The sequence below is a fragment of the Rattus norvegicus genome, chromosome 17 (assembly GCF_036323735.1).
Source record: "Rattus norvegicus strain BN/NHsdMcwi chromosome 17, GRCr8, whole genome shotgun sequence".
Classification (NCBI taxonomy): Eukaryota; Metazoa; Chordata; class Mammalia; order Rodentia; family Muridae; genus Rattus; species Rattus norvegicus.
The window spans coordinates 27600362-27624065 of NC_086035.1; the positions used below are offsets into that span (position 1 = coordinate 27600362).

The 23704-nt window shown below is 44.1% G+C and overlaps 2 protein-coding genes across 3 annotated transcripts in view; both read right to left on the reverse strand.

Annotated features, from left to right (window-relative positions):
• The window catches only part of Tpi1l2 (triosephosphate isomerase 1 like 2), a 923619-nt gene that overhangs the window by 292982 nt on the left and 606933 nt on the right, over positions 1–23704 (reverse strand). The window lies entirely within an intron of this gene.
• Ly86 (lymphocyte antigen 86) overlaps positions 20952–23704 on the reverse strand; it is an 84024-nt gene continuing 81271 nt past the window's right edge. The window contains exon 5 of one of the 2 annotated variants that reach the window (NM_001106128.1): positions 20952–21383. In NM_001106128.1, coding sequence (NP_001099598.1) covers positions 21300–21383 — 84 coding nt within the window. In that variant the 3' untranslated portion in view covers positions 20952–21299. The remainder of the gene's footprint in view (positions 21384–23704) is intronic. The other variant, XM_006253800.5, reaches the window with a different exon arrangement.

Sequence of the window (23704 nt, forward strand, 5' to 3'; positions counted from 1 at the left end):
CAGGAGTCCAGCCCATGAGCTGGGGCTTTACACATGGAGGGTGGTTCTTCTCTCTTCAGCCAAACCTTCCTGGAAACCCTCAACCACTCTTCTGCAGGGGTGTCTCCTAGGAGCTTCCAAATCCAGGAAGAGGGACCTGCTACTGTTCTGTACCTAAAGTAAGTGTTGTCACAATCTGGATTTTAAAGACCCTTTCAAAAGTTTAGGGAAATGGGCTGGAAGGATGGCACAGGAGTTAAGAGCTCTTCCAGAGGTCCTGGGTTCAATACCCAGAAACCACATGGTAGCTCGTAACTATGTATAGTGGGATCTGGTGCCCTCTTCTGGTGTGTCTGAAGACAGCTACAGTGTACTCACATACATAAAACAAAAAGTAAGTCTTTAAAAGTATTTTTTAAAGTGTAGGGAAATCTAGAAGGAATGTTGGAAAATCAGTGCAAACGTAAGAGATTGAGTAAAAGTTGCAATATAAGATGGCGTGCCTCTTTAGACACCCCTAAGTCGAGCAGTGAAAACATTCAAGATTTGAGACTGTTAATCCCACAGATCTGAGGAGAGTCTAGACCCAAATCATGGCCACATTAAATAAAGCACAGGCTGAAGGGTTCCAGAGACCAACATTGGGCGTGGGGAAGAGAAGGTTTTTATAAGTCAGGAGTAGGAGTTGTCCAGATGGGGGACTTGGCAGGCAATTAAATTGGGGTCGCAGAAGCAGAACAGAAGCTCGACACATGGGTCATAAGGACCTCCTGAAACAAAGGCATGGTTGCCAGGTGGTCATAACAAGGTGGTTGTCATGACAACTCTTTTGCAAGAAAGGCATGGCTGCTGAGAGGCCAAGTCTTTTGGCTTCAGACTGCATCTTAAAGAGCCTTACCTAAGGTTGAACGCCAGTTAACTAACAGGAACAGGTTCCCAGGTCACCCCCCGCCCCCATCCACACCCACACCCACCATAAGACCTGCGTCTAACACCAGGTTATTCCCCAACAAATCTGCACCTCCGGGCTACAAGCTGGCCCATGACACTTCACTTCCTCATAACCACCAATCAGGAGGAATGCAGAAGTTAAGTTTATGGTTTGGCCCCCAGCACCAGCCAATTATGTTAAAGGCCATAATGGTGTCCCAATCAGATGTGTATCAGGCTAGATACCCCTTTCTTGCCTCTATAAATGCTTGCCTCAAACGGCTGGGGGGGTGCGGGGGGTGGGGCGGGCGGTGTGTGTGCTCCCTTTCTCCTGCAGCAGAGATAGTGCTGTGGCCCAAGCTCTAACTTGAATAAAGAGACCCTAATGCGATTGTACTGCAATCAGCCCCTTGGTGGTCTTTTTGGGGTTCATGAATATTCCATGGTCCAAGAGTTGCCATTTCCTGGAGCAGGCACTGCAGAACCTTGTGTGGTTAAGGCTACAGGTGGGACATAGCCCACTACTTGAGGAATAGATTTAATTATACACAGGAGCGGCTTTCAAGCCCGAGATGGAAGCAGGCTGGTTTATCAGGATCTGCCCCTTTTACCACTTGGTATTATTAGTTTAATACACTGGCCCTTACCCTCCTGGAAGGTAAATTCTCTTACTTAAGGCTTAGTGGAGCAGACACCTATACCTACACTGGTAGACATGAAAAGCCTTCCCGAGCATTTAATGTTTTGTTTTGGGAAGAAATTTCGTTTTATATTTAATAGTGAAAGTGCTGCTACATGGAGTAGGATTTCTGAGCCATGTTAGGGATACAGACATGTATCTCTTCCACACCAACAAACCTCAGGTTCCTCTCGTAGAGGCCACAACGGACTGACTATGTTCCTAGAAGAGCGACATACATGTCCAACTTGTGTAAACCAGTGCGAGAATTTTTGTTACAACAGCAGTTTCTCCCAACTGGAAAAAAACCAAGATTTTATTTAGAAACTCCGAAGGTAAATCACATCAAATGAGAGCTAAGGAGTAGCTTGCTTAGCCCTGAAAGAAACAAGAAAGAAAAACTCAATTATCCAGAACAATCACTGGGGATTGTCTTTGCTCCGTAAGCACCTTTAAGGTGCTAACCTACTCCTTCCTTTCCGAGCTAGAAAGACGCACCTCCTACTAAGGCCTCAGAAGAGGAAACAGCTCCACCTCCCACCTCAGCCAGGCTGGCTTAAGAGAGAGGGAGGAAGGGGAAGAAGGAAAGCACCTTGATTTTGACTGTCTGTCAACTCTGGAGAAACCCATTTCCCCCTAAACTAATCCTTCATGAAACTCTCAGAGCTCAGGAACCTAATAAACACAGCCCTCTCTGTGGCTTGACAGTCACCTAGCCCTGTGCTGTTTTCTTGGCCAGTGATATAGGGAATAGGGAGTGGGTGTTTTTTCTTCCTTTCTTCCTTTCTTCCTTTCTTCCTTCCTTCCTTTCTTCCTTCCTTCCTTTCTTCCTTCCTTCCTTCCTGTCCCTTTTTTTGTTAGTATAGAACAGAGTTTATTTGGGGGCATGAGAGGAGTTGAGAAGGGAGGAGAGAGAGAGAGAGAGAGAGAGAGAGAGAGAGAGAGAGAGAGAGAGAGAGAGAGGGTGAGGGTGGCTAGGAACATGTGGAAAGAGGGGGGAGGGGGAAGAGAGGGAGAAAAGGGTCAGAGAGAGAAGAGGAACAGAGAGCATATGCTTACCCTTTGTGATGACTCTCAAAACACAAATTTACCCATCAAAGCATTTGGTTGGGCTGGCAGAAGTGGCAGAGTGCTTGCTGGAGTGCATGGCAGCTCAGGAAAAGCCCTGCAAAATGAAGTCAAAACACAAGGCTGTTTGATGATGTTGTTCACGATACATTCAGCCAATATATGTTTTTAACGTGTCCTTGATAACCTAGAGTTACCAGGTTCTCCAAGTCTGCTGATTGGTTGCAATGTTGAGCCGTGTGAGCCGGGAGTCTGGATGTAGTCTTGTCTCTGCTGCTCAGTTTCCTGTGTCAATCATATGTGAATTCTTAGTCTGTGAGACTGTTTCCTCATCTGGAGTATGGGTTTTAGGATAGTCCCTGGGTGGGGGCATTGCTACAAAGATTAAGTCTGATGGACACTCAAAGCCTTGATAGTAGGAGGCAAGCTCTAAGCAAACAGCAACATTGTAAGTATACAGTAATGATTGACAGTTACTGTCATTATTTATAGGACAACCGCCAGCCATGTGTTATCCAAAGTGGTGTCAACTACCAGCTTCCTGTGGCCACTGAGAACTTGAAATGAGGTTAGACCAAAGTGGCATGTTCTATAAATATAAAACACTAGGTACTGTACACCTGGAATCTCAGCCCTCCAGAAGTGGAAGCAGGAGGATCATGAGTTCAAGGTCATCCTTGCCTACAAAGTGAGGTGGAGGTCATCAGCCTGAACCACATGATACCCTTTCACAAAAGGAAACTAAAGTGCCAAATTAAAATACAAAGTATTTGTATTTTAATACTTGTGCCTAGCACTTGACAGGCAGAGGCAGGCAAAGCTCTGAGGCCAGTTTGGGCTACAGAACAAGTTCTGGGACAGCCAGGGTTACAAAGAGAAACCTTGTCTCAAAAAACCAATAAAAGATTGGTTTTTATTTTATGCGCATGTTTGTTTGCTTGTATGTATGTGCACTGTGTGTATATGTGTGTGTGTATGTGTGTGTATGTATGTATGTATGTATGTATGTATGTATGTGGTATATGTGTATGTTATGTGTTGTGTGTATGTTGTGTTGTGTGTTGTGTGGTGTGGTGTGTGGTGTGGTGTGGTTTGTGGTCTGTGTGGTGTGGTGTGTGTGTGTATGTATGTATGTGGTGTATGTATGTGCTCTGTGTGTGTGTTGTGTTGTGTGTGGTATGTGGTGTGTTGTGTGTGTGTGGTGTGTGGTGTGTTTTTTTTGTGTGTGTGTGTGTATGTGTGTGTGTGTGTGTGTGTGTGTGTATGTGTGTGTGTGTTTCCAGCAGAGGCAAGAAAAGAGCATGAGATCCCTTGGAACTGGAGTTACATGCAGTTGGGATGCTGGGAAATGGACCCGGGTCCTTTGTAAGAGCAGCGAGTGCTTTTAAAGTGCTGAGTCATCATCTTTCCAGGCCCCATAATGCAATTTGAAGTCTTAGTGCAAAATCAAAGATGTGAAATTGCTTGCCAGTACTTTACAAAAATATTGATTACATACTGAAATGATAACGCTCTGAGGATCTGGGCTAAATAAAATACATGTTGCCATTTGGCACGTATTTAAAACTTTCGATTGACGTACGGAATGGAGCACATCGATACGTATGCTCAGAGTGTAATGTCACATCCCATGTCTATCAGCTCAGGTTGTTATTATTCCTTTGGGTTAAGAATATCTTAAATCCTCTCTACTGGCTGTTGTGTAATATTCATTGTTTCTCATCCATAGTTAACCTACTGCGCTAGTCTTAATACATTATTATCATGAACTCTACCCATTTCTATTTTAAAAAGGCGTTACCAGAAAATTATAACTTCCATGCTTTGGGTATCAGATTGTTGTTGGACAATCCATCCGGTCAGATAGGTAGATTAGAGGGGTAGGAGGCATGGAAATTGGGGTAAAGTGAGCCAGGAACTCTCTGTCCACTTCACTAGTGTCCTATGGTTATTGTGGAGCCAAACAAGGGAGGCAGTGGCTGCTCCTCATGGGTGTGGTGGGCACGGATACAATGCGACCACATAGGTATTGCCTTTGGTCACTGCATGGTCATTCAGGAAGAGACACTCCATATCAGGAGTTTAAAGACAGACTGAAGAGCTGGTGGTTGAGACAGCTGTGCGGGATCCAAGGTGGAATCTCAGATACAGAGTGGGGCCTGTTGCTAACCAAGACTGATGGCAGGCTGTTACCAGATACCCGAGCAGAGGAGGGAGACGATCGGGGGCAGGACATTTGCTTCCCCCAGGCACTGCTGGCACTCAGATTCAATTCCACAGGTATCACTTGCCAACCTAGCATGTGCTAGATTCTCTATTAGAAGCTGGAGAAAGCACCATGTCTGCTTTCATGGTGCTCACTCACTAGTGTTCAAGACTGGGTTAAAGAGTTATACACGATGACCATGGGCTAGAAGAGAATGTGGCAGGAACTCTTGGCTGGAAAAGGAATCCATTGTGGATTCTTCTGAGACTTCTGGGACAGTAGCCAGGGACAGAATGGAAAAGCATATCCTAGGCAAGGCCATTGGTGTTGGGGCCCCCAAATGCATTGTGTACTGGGAGCTGCATATGGCTCAGTGATAATGTGGCTGGAAGCTGGAGAGAAAAGGAGACATGGCTTATAGACCATAAGAAGGGAAGTGATGTGACTACATTTGTGGTTTAGAAAGATCCTTCTGATTAGACTGTAGGGTTCTGGTGAACTCAGTTCTGTGTCTGCTCCCAAAAGTGTTATAAAGTCTGGCATAATTGATGTAAATTGCCCGTTTGAGGACTCCAAAAAGTGGTTTGGGAAGAGATGATTTAAAATATCGGAGAGCCGCCAGTGTGCCTCCATTTTTCTCTCCTCTAGGACTTTCTCTAGGTTTAATTAGAGCCTCAACCCAGGAGGGGCATCAGGACAGAGAAAGATTCAGAAGTGTGAAGATTGGAAGGTGCTTCTAATATAAGAAAGAATTGGGGAAGTCTCCATTTGCACTTCCCGTCTCCGTTCTGCAATCCAGCCCCGAAGCAATCATACCAAGGTGACAGTAGAGTACCATTGACAGCACCAGCTTATAGAAGCCAAAGTCCTGAGGAAGGAGAGACACCTGGGATTGGAGGAGCTGTGGGCTAGAGCATAGTAGAAGTCTGTGGAAACAGGGGACCATTTCCTTTTCTTGCCCTCCAAGTAAAATTAGTACAGATCAAACGATTTTACTTTTAAAAAATTACCGCAAACATTTTAGCTATAACGTTTTATATCAAGATACAATATGTAGGACATAATGTTTTGTTTTAACTGTTTCTAAGTATTCTCTGGTATGAACACGATCACAGCATTGTGTGACTGCCACAGTGGGCATCCCCAGAACTCTTTCATTTTTGGACATTTGCCTTTCAAGGCTTTTAGGGGTGAGGTACTGTGTGTGACACACAAGCACTCTTTCACTAAGCTAAATCACCTCGAGCAAGCACAAAACATTTTACTCTCTTCTGCCCATGTTCATTCCTCTTCTACAACGAGGTCTTCACAAAAGGTCAAGCCAAGACTTGTGTTCTTGAACTAAGTAAACGTCTTTTCTTTTAAAATTTCTTTACTACCCCCAGCCTTAGGTACTCTGTTACAGCAGCTAAAAGGAGATTAAGGCATGTAGGGTCATGTGTTCAGTCTGGAGTTTACTTATATCCTGTCAAACTGAAAAGGTCCTTGCAGGCGCTGCTCCTGGTGTGTTCCTGGCCTCTTCTTATGGTATACCTGGCTCATAACACACAGATCATGAAAGAAGCTTAATGAAGGCGCTCTCGGTGCTTAGTCATACTATGAGTCAGCAGACGGACGGGTAAGCCAGCCCAGCCATTCGGGATACACTGCCCCCAAAACAAATACAAGAAATGAGTTAGTGTCCACTTTCAGGGCTAGACCACCAGCTCCAGAGTGGAGACACCCCTTCAACACAGGCTCATCCAGTCTCTGTGCTTTATCAAAAACATGTCTCTGTGAGGCTACCTTCCGGCAGACACCAGATTCTAACTTCCGTCCTAGTTAACGAGTAATTTACTTAACTTCTTTCAACCTTACCTCTAGACCAGGCTTTAAGTGGAGATAGCATTTTTTCACAGGGCGATGGTGGCTTCTACATTTGTAACTTAAGAGAAAGCACTTAGCCTAGCGCCCTTAAAAGCAAGCCAGCCACAAGTATTTTAGGATGAAATAAAAGAAATAAAATGTTGGGGTGAACTCGAGGCAGAGGTGCTCAATGTAGGATTCTCATAGAAGTATTTTACTGTGTTATCGTCTCCAGTTTCATTTGAACCAATTCATTTGTTTACATTGTACCAGAGACCTAGAGAGGGGGTGGGGCTTTCTCACTATTCCAACTTCTCCAGCAAAGGATATCTACCTTAAAGCCTGCTCCATTGAGAAGCTTGTGTCTGTGTCCAGCCTCAGTTACTCTTACAAAGAATATATCATTCTGAGAAAAATTTAGAGAATGTGTTTGAACAATTTATTATTATTATTATTATTATTATTATTATTATTATTATTATTATTATTATAGTGTCAACATTTCAGGATCAAAGACATTTGAGAATGATACAACAGCAGATACTTTGTTTTAAAAAAAATGGGTAGGGGGTTGGGGATTTAGCTCAGTGGTAGAGCGCTTGCCTAGGAAGCGCAAGACCCTGGGTTCGGTCCCCAGCTCCGAAAAAAAGAACCAAAAAAAAAATGGGTGTTTGGGAAAGTCATGTCAAGTGAAAGAGGGGTCCATTTCTTTTTCTTACCTTCCAAGGAAAATTAGTACAGATCAAACTTGATTTTACTTAAAAAAAGAATGCAAGCATTTTAGCTATAATATTTTACATTAAGATCAGACTGAGCACGGAGATCCTAATGAAGGGGTTAGGGGAAGGACTGAAGGAGCTGAAGGGGTTTGCATCCCCATAGGAAGAACAACAATATCAACCAACCAGACCCCCTGAGGGCTCCCAGGTCGAAACCACCATCCAAAGAGTACACATGGAGGAACCCATGGCTCCAGCTACATATGTAATAGAGGATGGCCTTATCTGCACTGGGAGGGGAACTCCTTGGTCCTGTGGAGGCTCGATGACCCAGGGTAGGAGAATGCTAGGGTGCTGAGGCAGGAATGGGTGGACAGGTAGGGGAGCACCCTCATAGAGGCATGGGGAGGGGGAAAGGGTAGGGGATAAGGAGTTTTGGGAGGGAAAACCTGGAAAGGAGGGGATAACATTTGAAATGTAAATAAATAAATTAACCAATAAAAAATACAATATATAGGACACAAAATGTTTCATTTTAATTGTTTCTAGGTATTCTCCGGTATGAACACGATCACAGTGTTGTGCGACTGTCATGGCTGGGCATCCTCAGAATTTTTTCATCTTTGCACGTTTGCCTTTCAAGGCTTTTAGGGGTGAGGTACTGTGTGTGACACACAAGCACTCGTTCACAAAACTCAATCACCTTGGGCTAGCACAAGACAACCTCGAATTAGGCCTTAATGCCAGTGGCACAAACGGCGGAGGTCACACAGTCTGGAGCTTGCCTACTGTGGCCTGCCCCTCCCCATCCCCCAAAACCTATAAGAGCCAAATTACTCCTTTGTCCCTCAGAACCCCACTGTACTGTCTAGAGTGTAGTGCCTGATACATCTAACACTCTCTCACCTCAAGGCTTGTCACTGAGTATCTACAGACTGAGCTTTCCTACAGATTGACTAATGCAAACAAGGTCAAAGTTATCTATCGTTTCTGTTTTCTTTTTTTCCCTCCCTCCTTCCTTCCTTCCTTAGAAAGTCTAGCGCACGGTGATTCTCTGTGTAATCGCTAACAAATGCTTACTATAAATAGTATGTACAGTGTTCTAAAAAAAAATCCCACTCTTGTCATATCCTTAAAATCAAATATTTGGTAAAGTATTCCAGATTTGCAGTTTCATTTTCTACCCCATAGACTGGATTTGGAGCATGACACCTGGATTGGCCAAGGGACCTGGGTGTGCTTTGGCTCAGAGTGGCAACGAATCACAGGATCTGAGGCTTAATGTCAGGAGGGGGAGGAAGGGACTCTGTAACAGGAGTCCGTCTGTCTTTGAACGGAGGGAAGCACAACACCATGGGGACAGTGTGGGTGTTTCAAGTGGACTTCCAGATGGCTGTAGGGGAGAGTAAGAGGGGCTGGGGGAGCAGATGCGGGGAAGTGGGATCCCCATTCTGCTGGGGATCCAAGGGAGTGGGGGAATCCTGTTCACCAGGGACGCTGAGATTTCTGACATGCTTATAGTCTGTTCTTGCTAAGAAGATGCTAGAACAAGAGTGACCTTTAAACTGTCCCAGGCCGGTGTGTGTCATGGACTGTCTTTAAGTACTCTCCTCTTTCTATCTTTCATTGTGACAGTTTTTCTTTCCTAGTCTACCCTTCAGCATTCTCTTCCACAGGCTGTTGTTCAAGATTTTGAATCTCCTTGAAGGTCAAGGTTCATTGCCAGTGTCTCGGGAAGAACAAGACACCCATACTCAGGGTTGCTTATCCCCTGTCGTCTTTGTGTGACCTTTATGCTCAGGTTCATGGAACAAGCCTTACTTTCCTATCAGTGGGTCCTCCACAGAATGCAGCAGGCACCTTAGCATCTCTCCAAGTCAATTGGGAAAGCCCAAGTTTTGTTCTTGGTCAGCCTGTTACAGGGAAGATACAGTGGTTGGAATGGCTCTGATGATTGCCGAAGTGTGAGGCTGCTTGTTCATATCTTGGTAGATCAGTAAGCAAAAACAGGGTAAGAAGTAGGGGCAGGTTATAATACCTCGAGGCACACCCACCAGTGACCTAACTCCTCCAAGGGCTGCCCTATGCCTTAAAAGTTTCACAATCTCCCCGAGTAGCTTTACCAACTGGAGACCATGTATTCAAGCAATCGAGGCTGGATTCATATATGACTCCTTTTCTTGAAGAACAAAGAGACCAAGATACTGACGTAAAGAACTTCCTTGCCATCCAGAGATAATCAGATCCTAAAGAGAAAAAGGTAATTATTTTTGGTTCAATTTTGGCATTTAGTTCATGGTGAATGGGTTGAGTTGCTTTGGGCCTTTGGTGAGCAGCTCACTATGGTGGGAACACGTGATAGACTAAATCCACTGAAATTCTTCAGTTGCAAAGCAAAACGAAGAGACTTAGAGCACACAGTTTCCAAGGCCTCCCCCCAATGACCTAAAGACCCTTTGCTAGGCTCTGCCTCATAAAATTTTTACCATATCTCTCAATAGCATTAAGAACATAAAAGGACCCTTCTGTAAAAATACATGGATCCTTAGGGGACACACATGTACCAAACTGTAGCACATATTAAGAGAAAGCTACTTTAGTGAGGAGAAAAAAGTTATATAGATACATTTGAAAGTGGAGGAAGGTTCCTTTCAGCTCCAACCTGAACAACTGTAAACACATATAGATTAGAAGGAAAATAACTTTTCAACTCCCATAATGCCCTGCCTGCATGATTAGTGATGGGGAGCGTAGGCAGAGGCACTGGCCTTGCTGATTGGGAAAGCCAATTGGTTTGCATCTGAGCCATAGCCCCCCAGCCAACAGGCCATCCATGTTATAATGAGGCCAAGAACCTTGGCCACCTCTCAGCAGCTATTTCTGGCTATTAAGTAATTGTTAAACTGGCACTTGCTACATTTGGATCTTCACGTCTTCGAGGTGTGTCTTTATTTGTAGGGAACAAGTTGAATTAAAATATACACATGCTTTCTTCCAAAGATCCTTTTGGCCTGGTTACAGTATTTTCATTTTGGGGGAAACTTCAATTTATCGTTTGGGGAAATGTATTTTTCTTAAATATTTTGGAGCGCTTATAGGCTCCAGTCTGTAACTATGAAACACGCCACCGCCCTTGGTCTAAGAAAGCTAGCCATAGCATGCTTAGATAAAATAGTGATACATGTGTGTGTCAAGCTGATAAGGGCTCAGTTGTGCTGGTTGGTGTTTTTGCCAGCTTGACATAGGCTAGAGTCATCTGGGAAGAAGGGACCTCAAGAAAATGCTTCTACCCTAGAGGCTTGTCCCCAAGTCTGTGGGGACATTTACTTGATTACTGGTTGATGAAGGAGGGCTCATCACACCGTGGGCAGTGCTACCCCTGCGTGGGTGGGCCTGGGTTGTATGAACAAACAGTGGAGTAGCAATGCTCCTCTGTGCTCCCTGATGACTTCCCTCAAGCACGGGCTGTGATCTGGAAGTGTAAACCAATGAATGCTTTTCTTCCCAAGTCGCTTCTGGTCAGAGGGTTTTGCTACAGCGACAGAAAGCAGCAAGGCCAGGCACAGTTCCTGAAGTATGGCTAACACAACAGAAGAGGGATGACCTTCTACTGTTTGGTGCCATCATGGAAGACAGGAGGGATAAGATAGGAGGAAAGTGACAGGAAATGTAAGGCATTGCCTCCACTGGGCGGCCACAGTCACATGATGATGATGTGGCATCCCAAGCATTGTTCTGAGCTGTACATCATTTGAGTCACTGGGGTCCCTCAGACGCCCATGTGTTAATGTCTTGGGCTTAAGAACACTGCTGTTGAAAGGCAGTATCCCTTCAACAAATAGACCCTAGTAGAGGAAAGGCAGGCCACTGGGGCTCTGGTGAGGTCCCAGACCTGTGCCTCACAGCTTCCCCAGGACACTAAAACTCCCTTAATAGATCCTTCAATAGGACTGGAGAAATGGCTCCCAGGCTAAGAGCACTGACTGCTCTTCTAGAGGTCCCCAGCTTACAACAGATGGCTCATAACCATCTGTATCTGTATTTGATGCCCTCTTCTGGTGTGTCTGAAGAGAGCAACAGTGTTCTTAAATACATAAAATAAACATGTCTTTAAAAAAAAGGATGCTTCAATAATACTCCATGTAGGGAGGTTGAAATCTCCCTCAGAATCTAAAGGCCTGGTGAGGACAGTGCTGACAACATGTGGAGCTTCCCAAAGAGGCCTTTAATTCTGGCGAACAGTGTAACCTCACTAAACTGGTTTTCTTTTTCTCTTCAGAGGTTGGACAAGTTCCTGGAGTTTTCCATGGTGATTTTGAAACAGTAGCAAAGTCTTTTTAGGAGAAGAGAAGTGAACTTAAACTAGTTGACAGACAATCTGGGTTCCTTCACTGCTCTCCAGCCACCTGACCATATCGTCTAGATCTCAGGTTTTTGGTACCCACTTAAAAAGAAACTTCTTTATTTAATTAAAATATATTTGCATTATCCACCCCACCACCTCCAACTTCTCCCCACCCCTCCTCCTCAAATTCAAGGCCGCTTACTCTTTAATTACTTTTGTCACATACATATGTAAAAAATACATACAGGCCACCAGCTGAGTCTGTTTACATGTGTGTTTGTATTTTTAGGATTGACTGGGATTGGATAATCATTCAGGGGATGTCCCTGGGGAAGATTAATTCTCTTCTTCTAGCAGTCTAGTTGTTTGTAGCTCCTTATCTAGGGTCCCATGAGAATTCCCCCATCAACCTTGGCAATGTCAACTGGTATTGTCATTGTTTTGGTCTTGCTTATGCGATTCCATGGGTGTCCCCTTCCTGTCATATTTAGAAGACAAAGTTGCAATAGATGCCCCAGTCCTCTGGCTCTTACAAGCTTTTGCCCTGTGCTCTACGATGTCCCCTGTGCCTTAGGTGCAGGGGTTGTGTTGTAAATGCAACTGAATGAAGAAAGAAATAAACAAAAAACATGACTGCTCCTAGGTGTGGTGGAGGAGAGAGTTTACTGTAGATAAAAGGGAGAGCACAGCCAGAGGCAGGGACATCTGCGAAAGTCCAGGGTGAACATAACCAGACTGAGCTTGGCCTTGTGAAGTGACGGGATTGGAGGGAGGGGAAAGGGAGAGCCAGACCAAGAGTCTAGGAAGGTAAAGGGTAGACAAAAACAAACAAATAACAACTGGGCAAACAGGACAACTGGGGTAAGGACAGCCCAGCTCCCGGGCTGGGGAAGTTTAGGGTAGGGGATGGGGTATTCCAGCCATATCCTGTAACAGGTAGGGACTGAGGGATGCTGGGAGAACCTGGAGGCTTGGTCCACTTTGATATGTTAATGGGCATGTCTGTTTCTTTTGGGTTTGAGACCTAACACCTCAGTTGGGGCCAGGCACCCAGTCAGCCCTCTGTGTTCCTGTGGCTCTCTGTAACAATCTCTCTGTGCTGCAGAAAGAAGCTTTTTTATTTTTATTTTTTATGAAAAGTGGGAGCTCCCCTTACCTGAAGAAGTACTTCTTAAAACCTCTAGTCTTCTGCCCACCACACTAGGACTTAGGTACTATTTCCCATCAAAGTGAGCCTGACCATTTTTCATACCAGGTCTAATTGTATTTTGTAAGAGACTCAACTACTGGCATTTTTACTCAACTTTCAAAAATGAAACTCATGGTGAAATGAAACTCACACACACACACACACCACACACATATACATATACACACATACACACACTCACACTTACACCCCCTTAGACATAACCCCCCACTCACTCTCACATACACCCCTTATACACACACACACACACACACACACACACACACATACCCCTTACTTACACATACCCCCCAACACATACCCCTTACTTACACATACCCCCCACACTCACACATACACACACCCACAAATGCACACATTCTCACAATACACATATCCCCCAACACACACACATATACCCCCTAAACACACCCCCATACCACATACAAACATATACATACACACCACACACACATACACACACACACACACACACACACACACACACACACACACACACACACGTGTCAGGTTTAAGGAAAGCAATGGGAGAAAACCCACTGGGACCCTCTCTTGCCTTTGGGAGCCTGTGACAGCTGTTCTGAGCTGGTGGGAATGGGAGTGAGTTCAAATCTCCCGAGGGCTTTCATCAGTCGCAGGAATGTACTGAGAAAGGAATGGGACCCACGCCTGGAGAGAGAGGGGTGGAGGGGCAGAACGGTGCTGTAATTAGAGGCTTGCTCCTAGGTCTGGCATGGCTGCCTTTGTCTTTTTTTTTTTTTTTTTTTTTATTAACTTGAGTATTTCTTATATACATTTCGAGTGTTATTCCCTTTCCCGGTATCCGGGCAAACATCCCCCTCCCCCCTCCCCTTCCTTATGGGTGTTCCCCTCCCAACCCTCCCCCCATTGCCGCCCTCCCCCCACCAGTCTAGTTCACTGGGGGTTCAGTCTTAGCAGGACCCAGGGCTTCTCCTTCCACTGGTGCTCTTACTAGGATATTCATTGCTACCTATGAGGTCAGAGTCCAGGGTCAGTCCATGTATAGTCTTTAGGTAGTGGCTTAGTCCCTGGAAGCTCTGGTTGCTTAGCATTGTTGTACATATGGGGTCTCGAGCCCCTTCAAGATCTTCCAGTTCTTTCTCTGATTCCTTCAACGGGGGTCCTATTCTCAGTTCAGTGGTTTGCTGCTGGCATTCGCCTCTGTATATTTGCTGTATTCTGGCTGTGTCTCTCAGGAGCGATCTACATCCGGCTCCTGTCGGTCTGCACTTCTTTGCTTCATCCATCTTGTCTAATTGGGTGGCTGTATATGTATGGGCCACATGTGGGGCAGGCTCTGAATGGGTGTTCCTTCAGTCTCTGTTTTAATCTTTGCCTCTCTTTTCCCTGCCAAGGGTATTCTTGTTCCCCTTTTAAAGAAGGAGTGAAGCATTCACATTTTGATCATCCGTCTTGAGTTTCATTTGTTCTAGGCATCTAGGGTAATTCAAGCATTTGGGCTAATAGCCACTTATCAATGAGTGCATACCATGTATGTCTTTCTGTGATTGGGTTAGCTCACTCAGGATAATATTTTCCAGTTCCAACCATTTGCCTACGAATTTCATAAAGCCGTTGTTTTTGATAGCTGAGTAATATTCCATTGTGTAGATGTACCACATTTTCTGTATCCATTCCTCTGTTGAAGGGCATCTGGGTTCTTTCCAGCTTCTGGCTATTATAAATAAGGCTGCGATGAACATAGTGGAGCACGTGTCTCTTTTGTATGTTGAGGCATCTTTTGGGTATATGCCCAAGAGAGGTATAGCTGGATCCTCAGGCAGTTCAATGTCCAATTTTCTGAGGAACCTCCAGACTGATTTCCAGAATGGTTGTACCAGTCTGCAATCCCACCAAAAATGGAGGAGTGTTCCTCTTTCTCCACATCCTCGCCAGCATCTGCTGTCACCTGAGTTTTTGATCTTAGCCATTTTCACTGGTGTGAGGTGAAAACTCAGGGTTGTTTTGATTTGCATTTCCCTTATGACTAAAGATGTTGAACATTTCTTTAGGTGTTTCTCAGCCATTCGGCATTCCTCAGCTGTGAATTCTTTGTTTAGCTCTGAACCCCATTTTTTAATAGGGTTATTTGTTTCCCTGCGGTCTAACTTCTCGAGTTCTTTGTATATTTTGGATATAAGGCCTCTATCTGTTGTAGGATTGGTAAAGATCTTTTCCCAATCTGTTGGTTGTCGTTTTGTCCTAACCACAGTGTCCTTTGCCTTACAGAAGCTTTGCAGTTTTATGAGATCCCATTTGTTGATTCTTGATCTTAGAGCGTAAGCCATTGGTGTTTTGTTCAGGAAATTTTTTCCAGTGCCCATGTGTTCCAGATGCTTCCCTAGTTTTTCTTCTATTAGTTTGAGTGTGTCTGGTTTGATGTGGAGGTCCTTGATCCACTTGGACTTAAGCTTTGTACAGGGTGATAAGCATGGATCGATCTGCATTCTTCTACATGTTGCCCTCCAGTTGAACCAGCACCATTTGCTGAAAATGCTATCTTTTTTCCATTGGATGGTTTTGGCTCCTTTGTCAAAAATCAAGTGACCATAGGTGTGTGCGTTCATTTCTGGGTCTTCAGTTCTATTCCATTGGTCTATCTGTCTGTCTCTGTACCAATACCATGCAGTTTTTATCACTATTGCTCTGTAATACTGCTTGAGTTCAGGGATAGTGATTCCCCCTGACGTCCTTTTATTGTTGAGGATAGCTTTAGCTATCCTGGGTTTTTTGTTATTCCAGATGAATTTGCAAATTGTTCTGTCTAACTCTTTGAAGAATTGGATTGGTATTTTGATGGGGATTGCATTGAATCTGTAGATTGCTTTTGGTAAAATGGCCATTTTTACTATATTAATCCTGCCAATCCATGAGCATGGGAGATCTTTCCATCTTCTGAGGTCCTCTTCAATTTCCTTCTTCAGTGTCTTGAAGTTCTTATTGTACAGATCTTTTACTTGCTTTGTTAAAGTCATACCGAGGTACTTTATATTATTTGGGTCTATTATGAAGGGTGTCGTTTCCCTAATTTCTTTCTCGGCTTGTTTCTCTTTTGTATAGAGGAAGGCAACTGATTTATTTGAGTTAATTTTATACCCAGCTACTTTGCTGAAGTTGTTTATCAGCTTTAGTAGTTCTCTGGTGGAACGTTTGGGATCACTTAAATATACTATCATATCATCTGCAAATAGTGATATTTTGACTTCTTCTTTTCCGATCTGTATCCCCTTGATCTCCTTTTGTTGTCTGATTGCTCTGGCTAGAACTTCAAGAACTATATTGAATAAGTAGGGAGAGAGTGGGCAGCCTTGTCTAGTCCCTGATTTTAGTGGGATTGCTTCAAGTTTCTCTCCATTTAGTTTAATGTTAGCAACTGGTTTGCTGTATATGGCTTTTACTATGTTTAGGTATGGGCCTTGAATTCCTATTCTTTCCAGGACTTTTATCATGAAGGGGTGTTGAATTTTGTCAAATGCTTTCTCAGCATCTAATGAAATGATCATGTGGTTCTGTTCTTTCAGTTTGTTTATATAATGGATCACGTTGATGGTTTTCCGTATATTAAACCATCCCTGCATGCCTGGGATGAAGCCTACTTGATCATGGTGGATGATTGTTTTGATGTGCTCTTGAATTCGGTTTGCCAGAATTTTATTGAGTATTTTTGCGTCGATATTCATAAGGGAAATCGGTCTGAAGTTCTCTTTCTTTGTTGTGTCTTTGTGTGGTTTAGGTATAAGAGTAATTGTGGCTTCATAGAAGGAATTCGGTAGGGCTCCATCTGTTTCAATTTTGTGGAATAGTTTGGATAATATTGGTATGAGGTCTTCTATGAAGGTTTGACAGAATTCTGCACTAAACCCGTCTGGACCTGGGCTCTTTTTGGTTGGGAGACCTTTAATGACTGCTTCTATTTCCTTAGGAGTTATGGGGTTGTTTAACTGGTTTATCTGCTCCTGATTTAACTTCGATACCTGGTATCTGTCTAGGAAATTGTCCATTTCCTGAAGATTTTCAAATTTTGTTGAATATAGGTTTTTATAGTAAGATCTGATGATTTTTTGAATTTCCTCTGAATCTGTTGTTATGTCTCCCTTTTCATTTCTGATTTTGTTAATTTGGACGCACTCTCTGTGTCCTCTCGTTAGTCTGGCTAAGGGTTTATCTATCTTGTTGATTTTCTCAAAGAACCAACTTTTGGTTCTGTTGATTCTTTCTATGGTCCTTTTTGTTTCTACTTGGTTGATTTCAGCTCTGAGTTTGATTATTTCCTGCCTTCTACTCCTCCTGGGTGTATTTGCTTCTTTTTGTTCTAGAGCTTTTAGGTGTGCTGTCAAGCTGCTGACATATGCTCTTTCCTGTTTCTTTCTGCAGGCACTCAGCGCTATGAGTTTTCCTCTTAGCACAGCTTTCATTGTGGCCCATAAGTTTGGGTATGTTGTGCCTTCATTTTCATTAAATTCTAAAAAGTTTTAATTTCTTTCTTTATTTCTTCCTTGACCAGGTTATCATTGAGTAGAGCATTGTTCAATTTCCACGTATATGTGGGCATTCTTCCCTTATTGTTATTGAAGACCAGTTTTAGGCCATGGTGGTCCGATAGCACGCATGGGATGATTTCTATCTTTCTGTACCTGTTGAGGCCCATTTTTTGACCAATTATATGGTCAATTTTGGAGAAAGTACCATGAGGAGCTGAGAAGAAGGTATATCCTTTTGCTTTAGGATAGAATGTTCTATAAATATCCGTTAAGTCCATTTGGCTCATGACTTCTCTTAGTCTGTCGACATCACTGTTTAATTTCTGTTTCCATGATCTGTCCATTGATGAGAGTGGGGTGTTGAAATCTCCCACTATTATTGTGTGAGGTGCAATGTGTGTTTTGAGCTTTAGTAAGGTTTCTTTTGCATATGTAGGTGCCCTTGTATTTGGGGCATAGATATTTAGGATTGAGAGTTCATCTTGGCGGATTTTTCCTTTGATGAAAATGAAGTGTCCTTCCTTATCTTTTTTGATGACTTTTAGTTGAAAATTGATTTTATTTGATATTAGAATGGCTACTCCAGCTTGCTTCTTCTGACCATTTGCTTGGAAAATTGTTTTCCAGCCTTTCACTCTGAGGTAATGTCTGTCTTTGTCTCTGAGGTGTGTTTCCTGTAGGCAGCAGAATGCAGGGTCCTCGTTGCATATCCAGTTAGTTAATATATGTCTTTTTATTGGGGAGTTGAGGCCATTGATGTTGAGAGATATTAAGGAATAGTGATTATTGCTTCCCGTTATATTCATATTTGGATGTGAGGTTATGTTTGTGTGCTTTCATTCTCTTTGTTTTGTTGCCAAGACGATTAGTTTCTTGCTTCTTCTAGGTATAGCTTGCCTCCTTATGTTGGGCTTTACCATTTATTATCCTTTGTAGTGCTGGATTTGTAGAAAGATATTGTGTAAATTTGGTTTTGCCATGGAATATCTTGGTTTCTCCATCTATGTTAATTGAGAGTTTTGCAGGATACAGTAACCTGGGCTGGCATTTGTGTTCTCTTAGGGTCTGTATGACATCAGTCCAGGATCTTCTGGCCTTCATAGTTTCTGGCGAGAAGTCTGGTGTGATTCTGATAGGTCTGCCTCTATATGTTACTTGACCTTTTTCCCTTACTGCTTTTAATATTCTTTCTTTATTTTGTGCATTTGGTGTTTTGACTATTATGTGACGGGAGGTGTTTCTTTTCTGGTCCAATCTATTTGGAGTTCTGTAGGCTTCTTGTATGCCTATGGGTATCTCTTTTTTTAGGTTAGGGAAGTTTTCTTCTATGATTTTATTGAAGATATTTACTGGTCCTTTGAGCTGGGAGTCTTCACTCTCTTCTATACCTATTATCCTTAGGTTTGATCTTCTCATTGAGTCCTGGATTTCCTGTATGTTTTGGACCAGTAGCTTTTTCCGCTTTACATTATCTTTGACAGTTGAGTCAATGATTTCTATGGAATCTTCTGCTCCTGAGATTCTCTCTTCCATCTCTTGTATTCTGTTGGTGAAGCTTGTATCTATAGCTCCTTGTCTCTTCTTTTGGTTTTCTATATCCAGGGTTGTTTCCATGTGTTCTTTCTTGATTGCTTCTATTTCCATTTTTAATTCCTTCAACTGTTTGATTGTGTTTTCCTGGAATTCTTTCAGGGATTTTTGCGATTCCTCTCTGTAGGCTTCTACTTGTTCTCTAAGGGAGTTCTTCACGTCTTTCTTGAAGTCCTCCAGCATCATGATCAAATATGATTTTGAAACTAGATCTTGCTTTTCTGGTGTGTTTGGATATTCCATGTTTGTTTTGGTGGGAGAATTGGGCTCCGATGATGCCATGTAGTCTTGGTTTCTGTTGCTTGGGTTCCTGCGCTTGCCTCTCGCCATCAGATTATCTCTAGTGTTACTTTGTTCTGCTATTTCTGACAGTGGCTAGACTGTCCTATAAGCCTGTGTGTCAGGAGTGCTGTAGACCTGTTTTCCTCTCTTTCAGTCAGTTATGGGGACAGAGTGTTCTGCTTTCGGGCGTGTAGTTTTTCCTCTCTACAGGTCTTCAGCTGTTCCTGTGGGCCTGTGTCTTGAGTTCACCAGGCAGCTTTCTTGCAGCAGAAAAGTTGGTCTTACCTGTGGTCCCGAGGCTCAAGTTCGCTCGTGGGGTGCTGCCCACGGGCTCTCTGCAGCGGCAGCAACCAGGAAGACCTGTGCCGCCCCTTCCGGGAGCTTCAGTGCACCAGGGTTCCAGATGGTCTTTGGCTTTTTCCTCTGGCGTCCGAGATGTGTGTGCAGGGAGCAGTCTCTTCTGGTTTCCCAGGCTTGTCTGACTCTCTGAAGGTTCAGCTCTCCCTCCCACGTGATTTGGGTGCAGAGAACTGTTTATCCGGTCTGTTTCCTTCAGGTTCCGGCGGTGTCTCAGGCAGGGTTCCTGCCGCTCCTGGGTCCTCCCCCACGGGAGCCCAGAGGCCTTATACAGTTTCCTCTTGGGCCAGGGATGTGGGCAGGGGTGGGCAGTGTTGGTGGTGTCTTCCGCTCTGCAGCCTCAGGAGTGCCCACCTGACCAGGCGGTGAGGTCTCTCTCTCACCGGGTCTGGGAGCAGAGAGCTGCTGCGGGCCGGGATCCGCGGGCGTGGGACCTCCGGCAAACACAGGACATGCTGGGTCCTAGATGAACTCTGCCTCTGTGTGTCCCGATCTCACCAGGCAGCTCTCTTGCAGCAGACAAGTTGGTCTTACCTGTGCCTTTGTCTTTTTTGTGAGCAGCATGGACCCACTGCGATCATTTCTGTCTGCTCTCAGCTCAGGGGACTTCAATACTACTTCTAAAGCTCTGACTTACTCTGCCACATGCTCCTGCTGTGACGTCACATTCCACCACAGGTCACGGCACAAGGGCCACAGTCACCAAGAGAACGGTGCAAAGCTGTGAGCCCAGCATCCGTGTCTGCCTTGTAAGTTGTTGTAGGGATTTGTTACAGACATGGAGGGCTGACCGACACAGACGATGAAGGGAAAGAGTATGTGAGGGCTGGAGAGATGGTTCAGTGGTTTAAGAGCACTGACTACTATTCCAGAAGTCCTGAGTTCAGTTCCCAGCAACCACATAGCGGCTCACAACCATCTGAAATGGGATCTGGTGTGTCTGAGGCCAGTGTCTGTGCACTCAGACACAAAATAAATAAATATTTTAAAATATATGTGAACAAGTGTATAGCATTGTCATGCTTGGTGGGGTTTCACCAGCCTTTCTCAGTCACAGTCTTAGGGTCCAGGAGCAGCTATGACACTTACAGCTCTGTTTTTAGAGAGGCCACCACTATCTTGGCTTTCTGAGAGGTCACTTGTGCAGCACTGGGGCCCAACACTTGTATCTGAAGAACACAACTCTTTAACCATAGACTGACTTTACTTATCGTTATTGAGTGAGCCCCACTGAATAGGTACAGGGCAGCTTTTATTTTTATTATTTTATTTTTTTACATCCCAGGTGACTTCAAAGAAGTGTTGCTAAGGGGCATATAAGAGGTAACTTTGATGAGATGCAATTCCATAAGGAGAGCTGTTATAGATGGGGCCTCGGGACTGCTTAGAGTCCTCAGAAATAGACAATTTTGGAGGTTTTATTACATTCATTGGGTCTGGGATTATCTGTCCCTAGAGCCAAGATCGGCAGAGTGACCCACGAGAAACTTCTTTGTAGTTCCTCTTTGTCATCGGTGGTTCTTGCAGCGAGGTGACCTTGGGGTTCCCTGAGGCTGAGTTTCCTGTGCATTTTCTTGCAGGCCATGCTCAGGAGCAGGTGACAGTGGCATTAGCACAAGCCACAGTAGCATGGTTTTCATTGTACAGTTCCAGCAAGAGCTGGTATTCTCCCTGCAGGGGACAGAAGCAAAGCATTAAGACATGGGCTCTGCAGTACCATCAACCACTTAATACACAGAGCACGTCCTTCTCTACCCCAGGACTGCATATCTGCCCACTCCACCACCTACAGAATGAAAATATTTGCAAAAAGTTTCTGTATTGAACAGGTGTAGTCTTCTTAGTCTTGTGAAGATTCTCTGGACAACCCAGTGTAACACAACATAGAGCTTATATGATATCAAGTATTTTAAGTCAGCAGGAAATGATTAAAGCGGGCCCAAGGATGAGCATAGGTTATATAGCAAAGACTGCTTTAAATAAGGATTTGAGCATCTTAAATGGCTTTCAGTTACTTTTATTTATTTCTATTAGCACACACTTGTGTGTGTGCTTGTGTGTGTGTGTGTGTGTGTGTGTGTGTGTGTGTGTGTACATGTCATAGCATATGGGTGTATGTTGGTAAGGTAAAGAACACCTGCTGGGTATTAATTCTTTCCTTCCACCATGTGGGACCCTGGGATAGAATTCAGATCACCAAGTGCCTTTACCTGTTAAACCATCTTTCTGGCAATAGCTGTGGATTTTACTGTTTATTTTAGGGGATCCTAGAACCTGTTCTCCACAAGTACTGGGGAATAGTATTTATTGAGCATCTTTTGTGTGCTTCCAAGTCTCTGTAGATAATCTTAATTCAAACCAGCTCCTGGCCCTGTATACACTGAGAGAGATGAAAAGTCCACAGGGTAAGGAACTCTGCAGATGTAGTCACTGTGGAGAAATTCATGCAAGAAGTGGGGTGGAAGTGGGCTGGGACAGGTGGACTGATGTCAGCTTGACTCTCTAAGCAGGATGATCAAAGGGAGGCAAAGACCCAAAAGAGATACAAGAGGGTGGCATGATCTTGTGAGGTTGATGTCTCCATATTGGAGAAACATACAAGATGCCAATGGGACTTCATGGGAGGAGAGAAAGGGGAATCGAAAGCCCGTAGGAGGCCAGAGTCTTTGAGCTTGGCAGATATAGTGGGGTATTTTTTTCAAGTATGAAAGGGACCCAGGTGTGACAGTCTTCTTAGGTATGCTCGGAGGCTCTCTGTGGCTATTGTGTTTCGAAGAGGCTGTAAGTGGCATTAGCCTAAAAGAGATACAGCACTTGCAGGAAGGGGCTGCAGATCGTGAATGACAGGATACACATGCTTTTATATAAAGGGTGAGCTCACTGAGGGGACCAAGCCTCCCCGAAGGCAGAAGGAGGCATGGGTCAATGGATAGAGAGCAGCCTGTTTCTGCTACTGAGGAGAGCACCGAATGTGCAGGCCAGAAGTCTGTATCTGTGTCCTTCACAATTCATGGTTCAGGTAGTACCACGAGGGTGTCCATGTGTTTTGGAAGTCCAAAGGATTTCCAACTTTTAATTTAGACCAGACTCAGACACAGATAGGGTTATGTGCAGAACCTTAATTTGGGTCAAGGGGTTGGATGTGTTAAAAGGAAAATAAACAGGTACAGAGGGCTTTTAATAAGTAAGCTGGTATCATTTCTTTGTGCTGAGAAATGGGTAGCAATGGATAGCCAATCGCTCTGATCTGATCAATGTATACTCTGCATGTACCCTGAGATACCACATTGGACTCTATAAATACGCACAATTATTCATCAACTAAAAGATAAAGTTTAGGCTAGAGATGTGGCTCAGTTGATGAAGAGTTCAATGCACCAGCACAGAGACCTGAGTTTGTATCTCCAGAATCTACGTAACAAACCAGGGGTGGCGGCAGTGGCGGTGGTGTTTGAAGGTCGAGAGAAGATCCCTAAAGCTTATTGGCCAGTCAGCCCAATGGAATTGATGAGCTTCCGGTTCATTTCCAGACCTTGTCTCAGAAATCAAAGGGACAGGGATGACAAGATGAGTCAGTGGCAAAGGCACTTACTGCCAACCCTGACAACCTGAGGTTGATCCTCAGAACCTACATGGTGGAAGGAGACAATCAATGCCTGCAGGTTGTCCTTTGATCTTCACTTATGCACTGAGACATGTGCACATAACCTACATACACAATGTGAAAAGGTAAAGACAGCATGAGACCAAGAAAAGACATCCGATGGAGACCTTAGGTCTCTACACACACACACACACACACACACACACACACACCCAACCCCCCCACACTCACAAACACACACAAACACGCATACACTCACACACACACTCACTCACTCACACACACATTCACAAACACACACACACTCACACACAAACATACACACACACACTCACAAACACACACACTCACAAACACACACAAACACACACACACTCACAAACACACA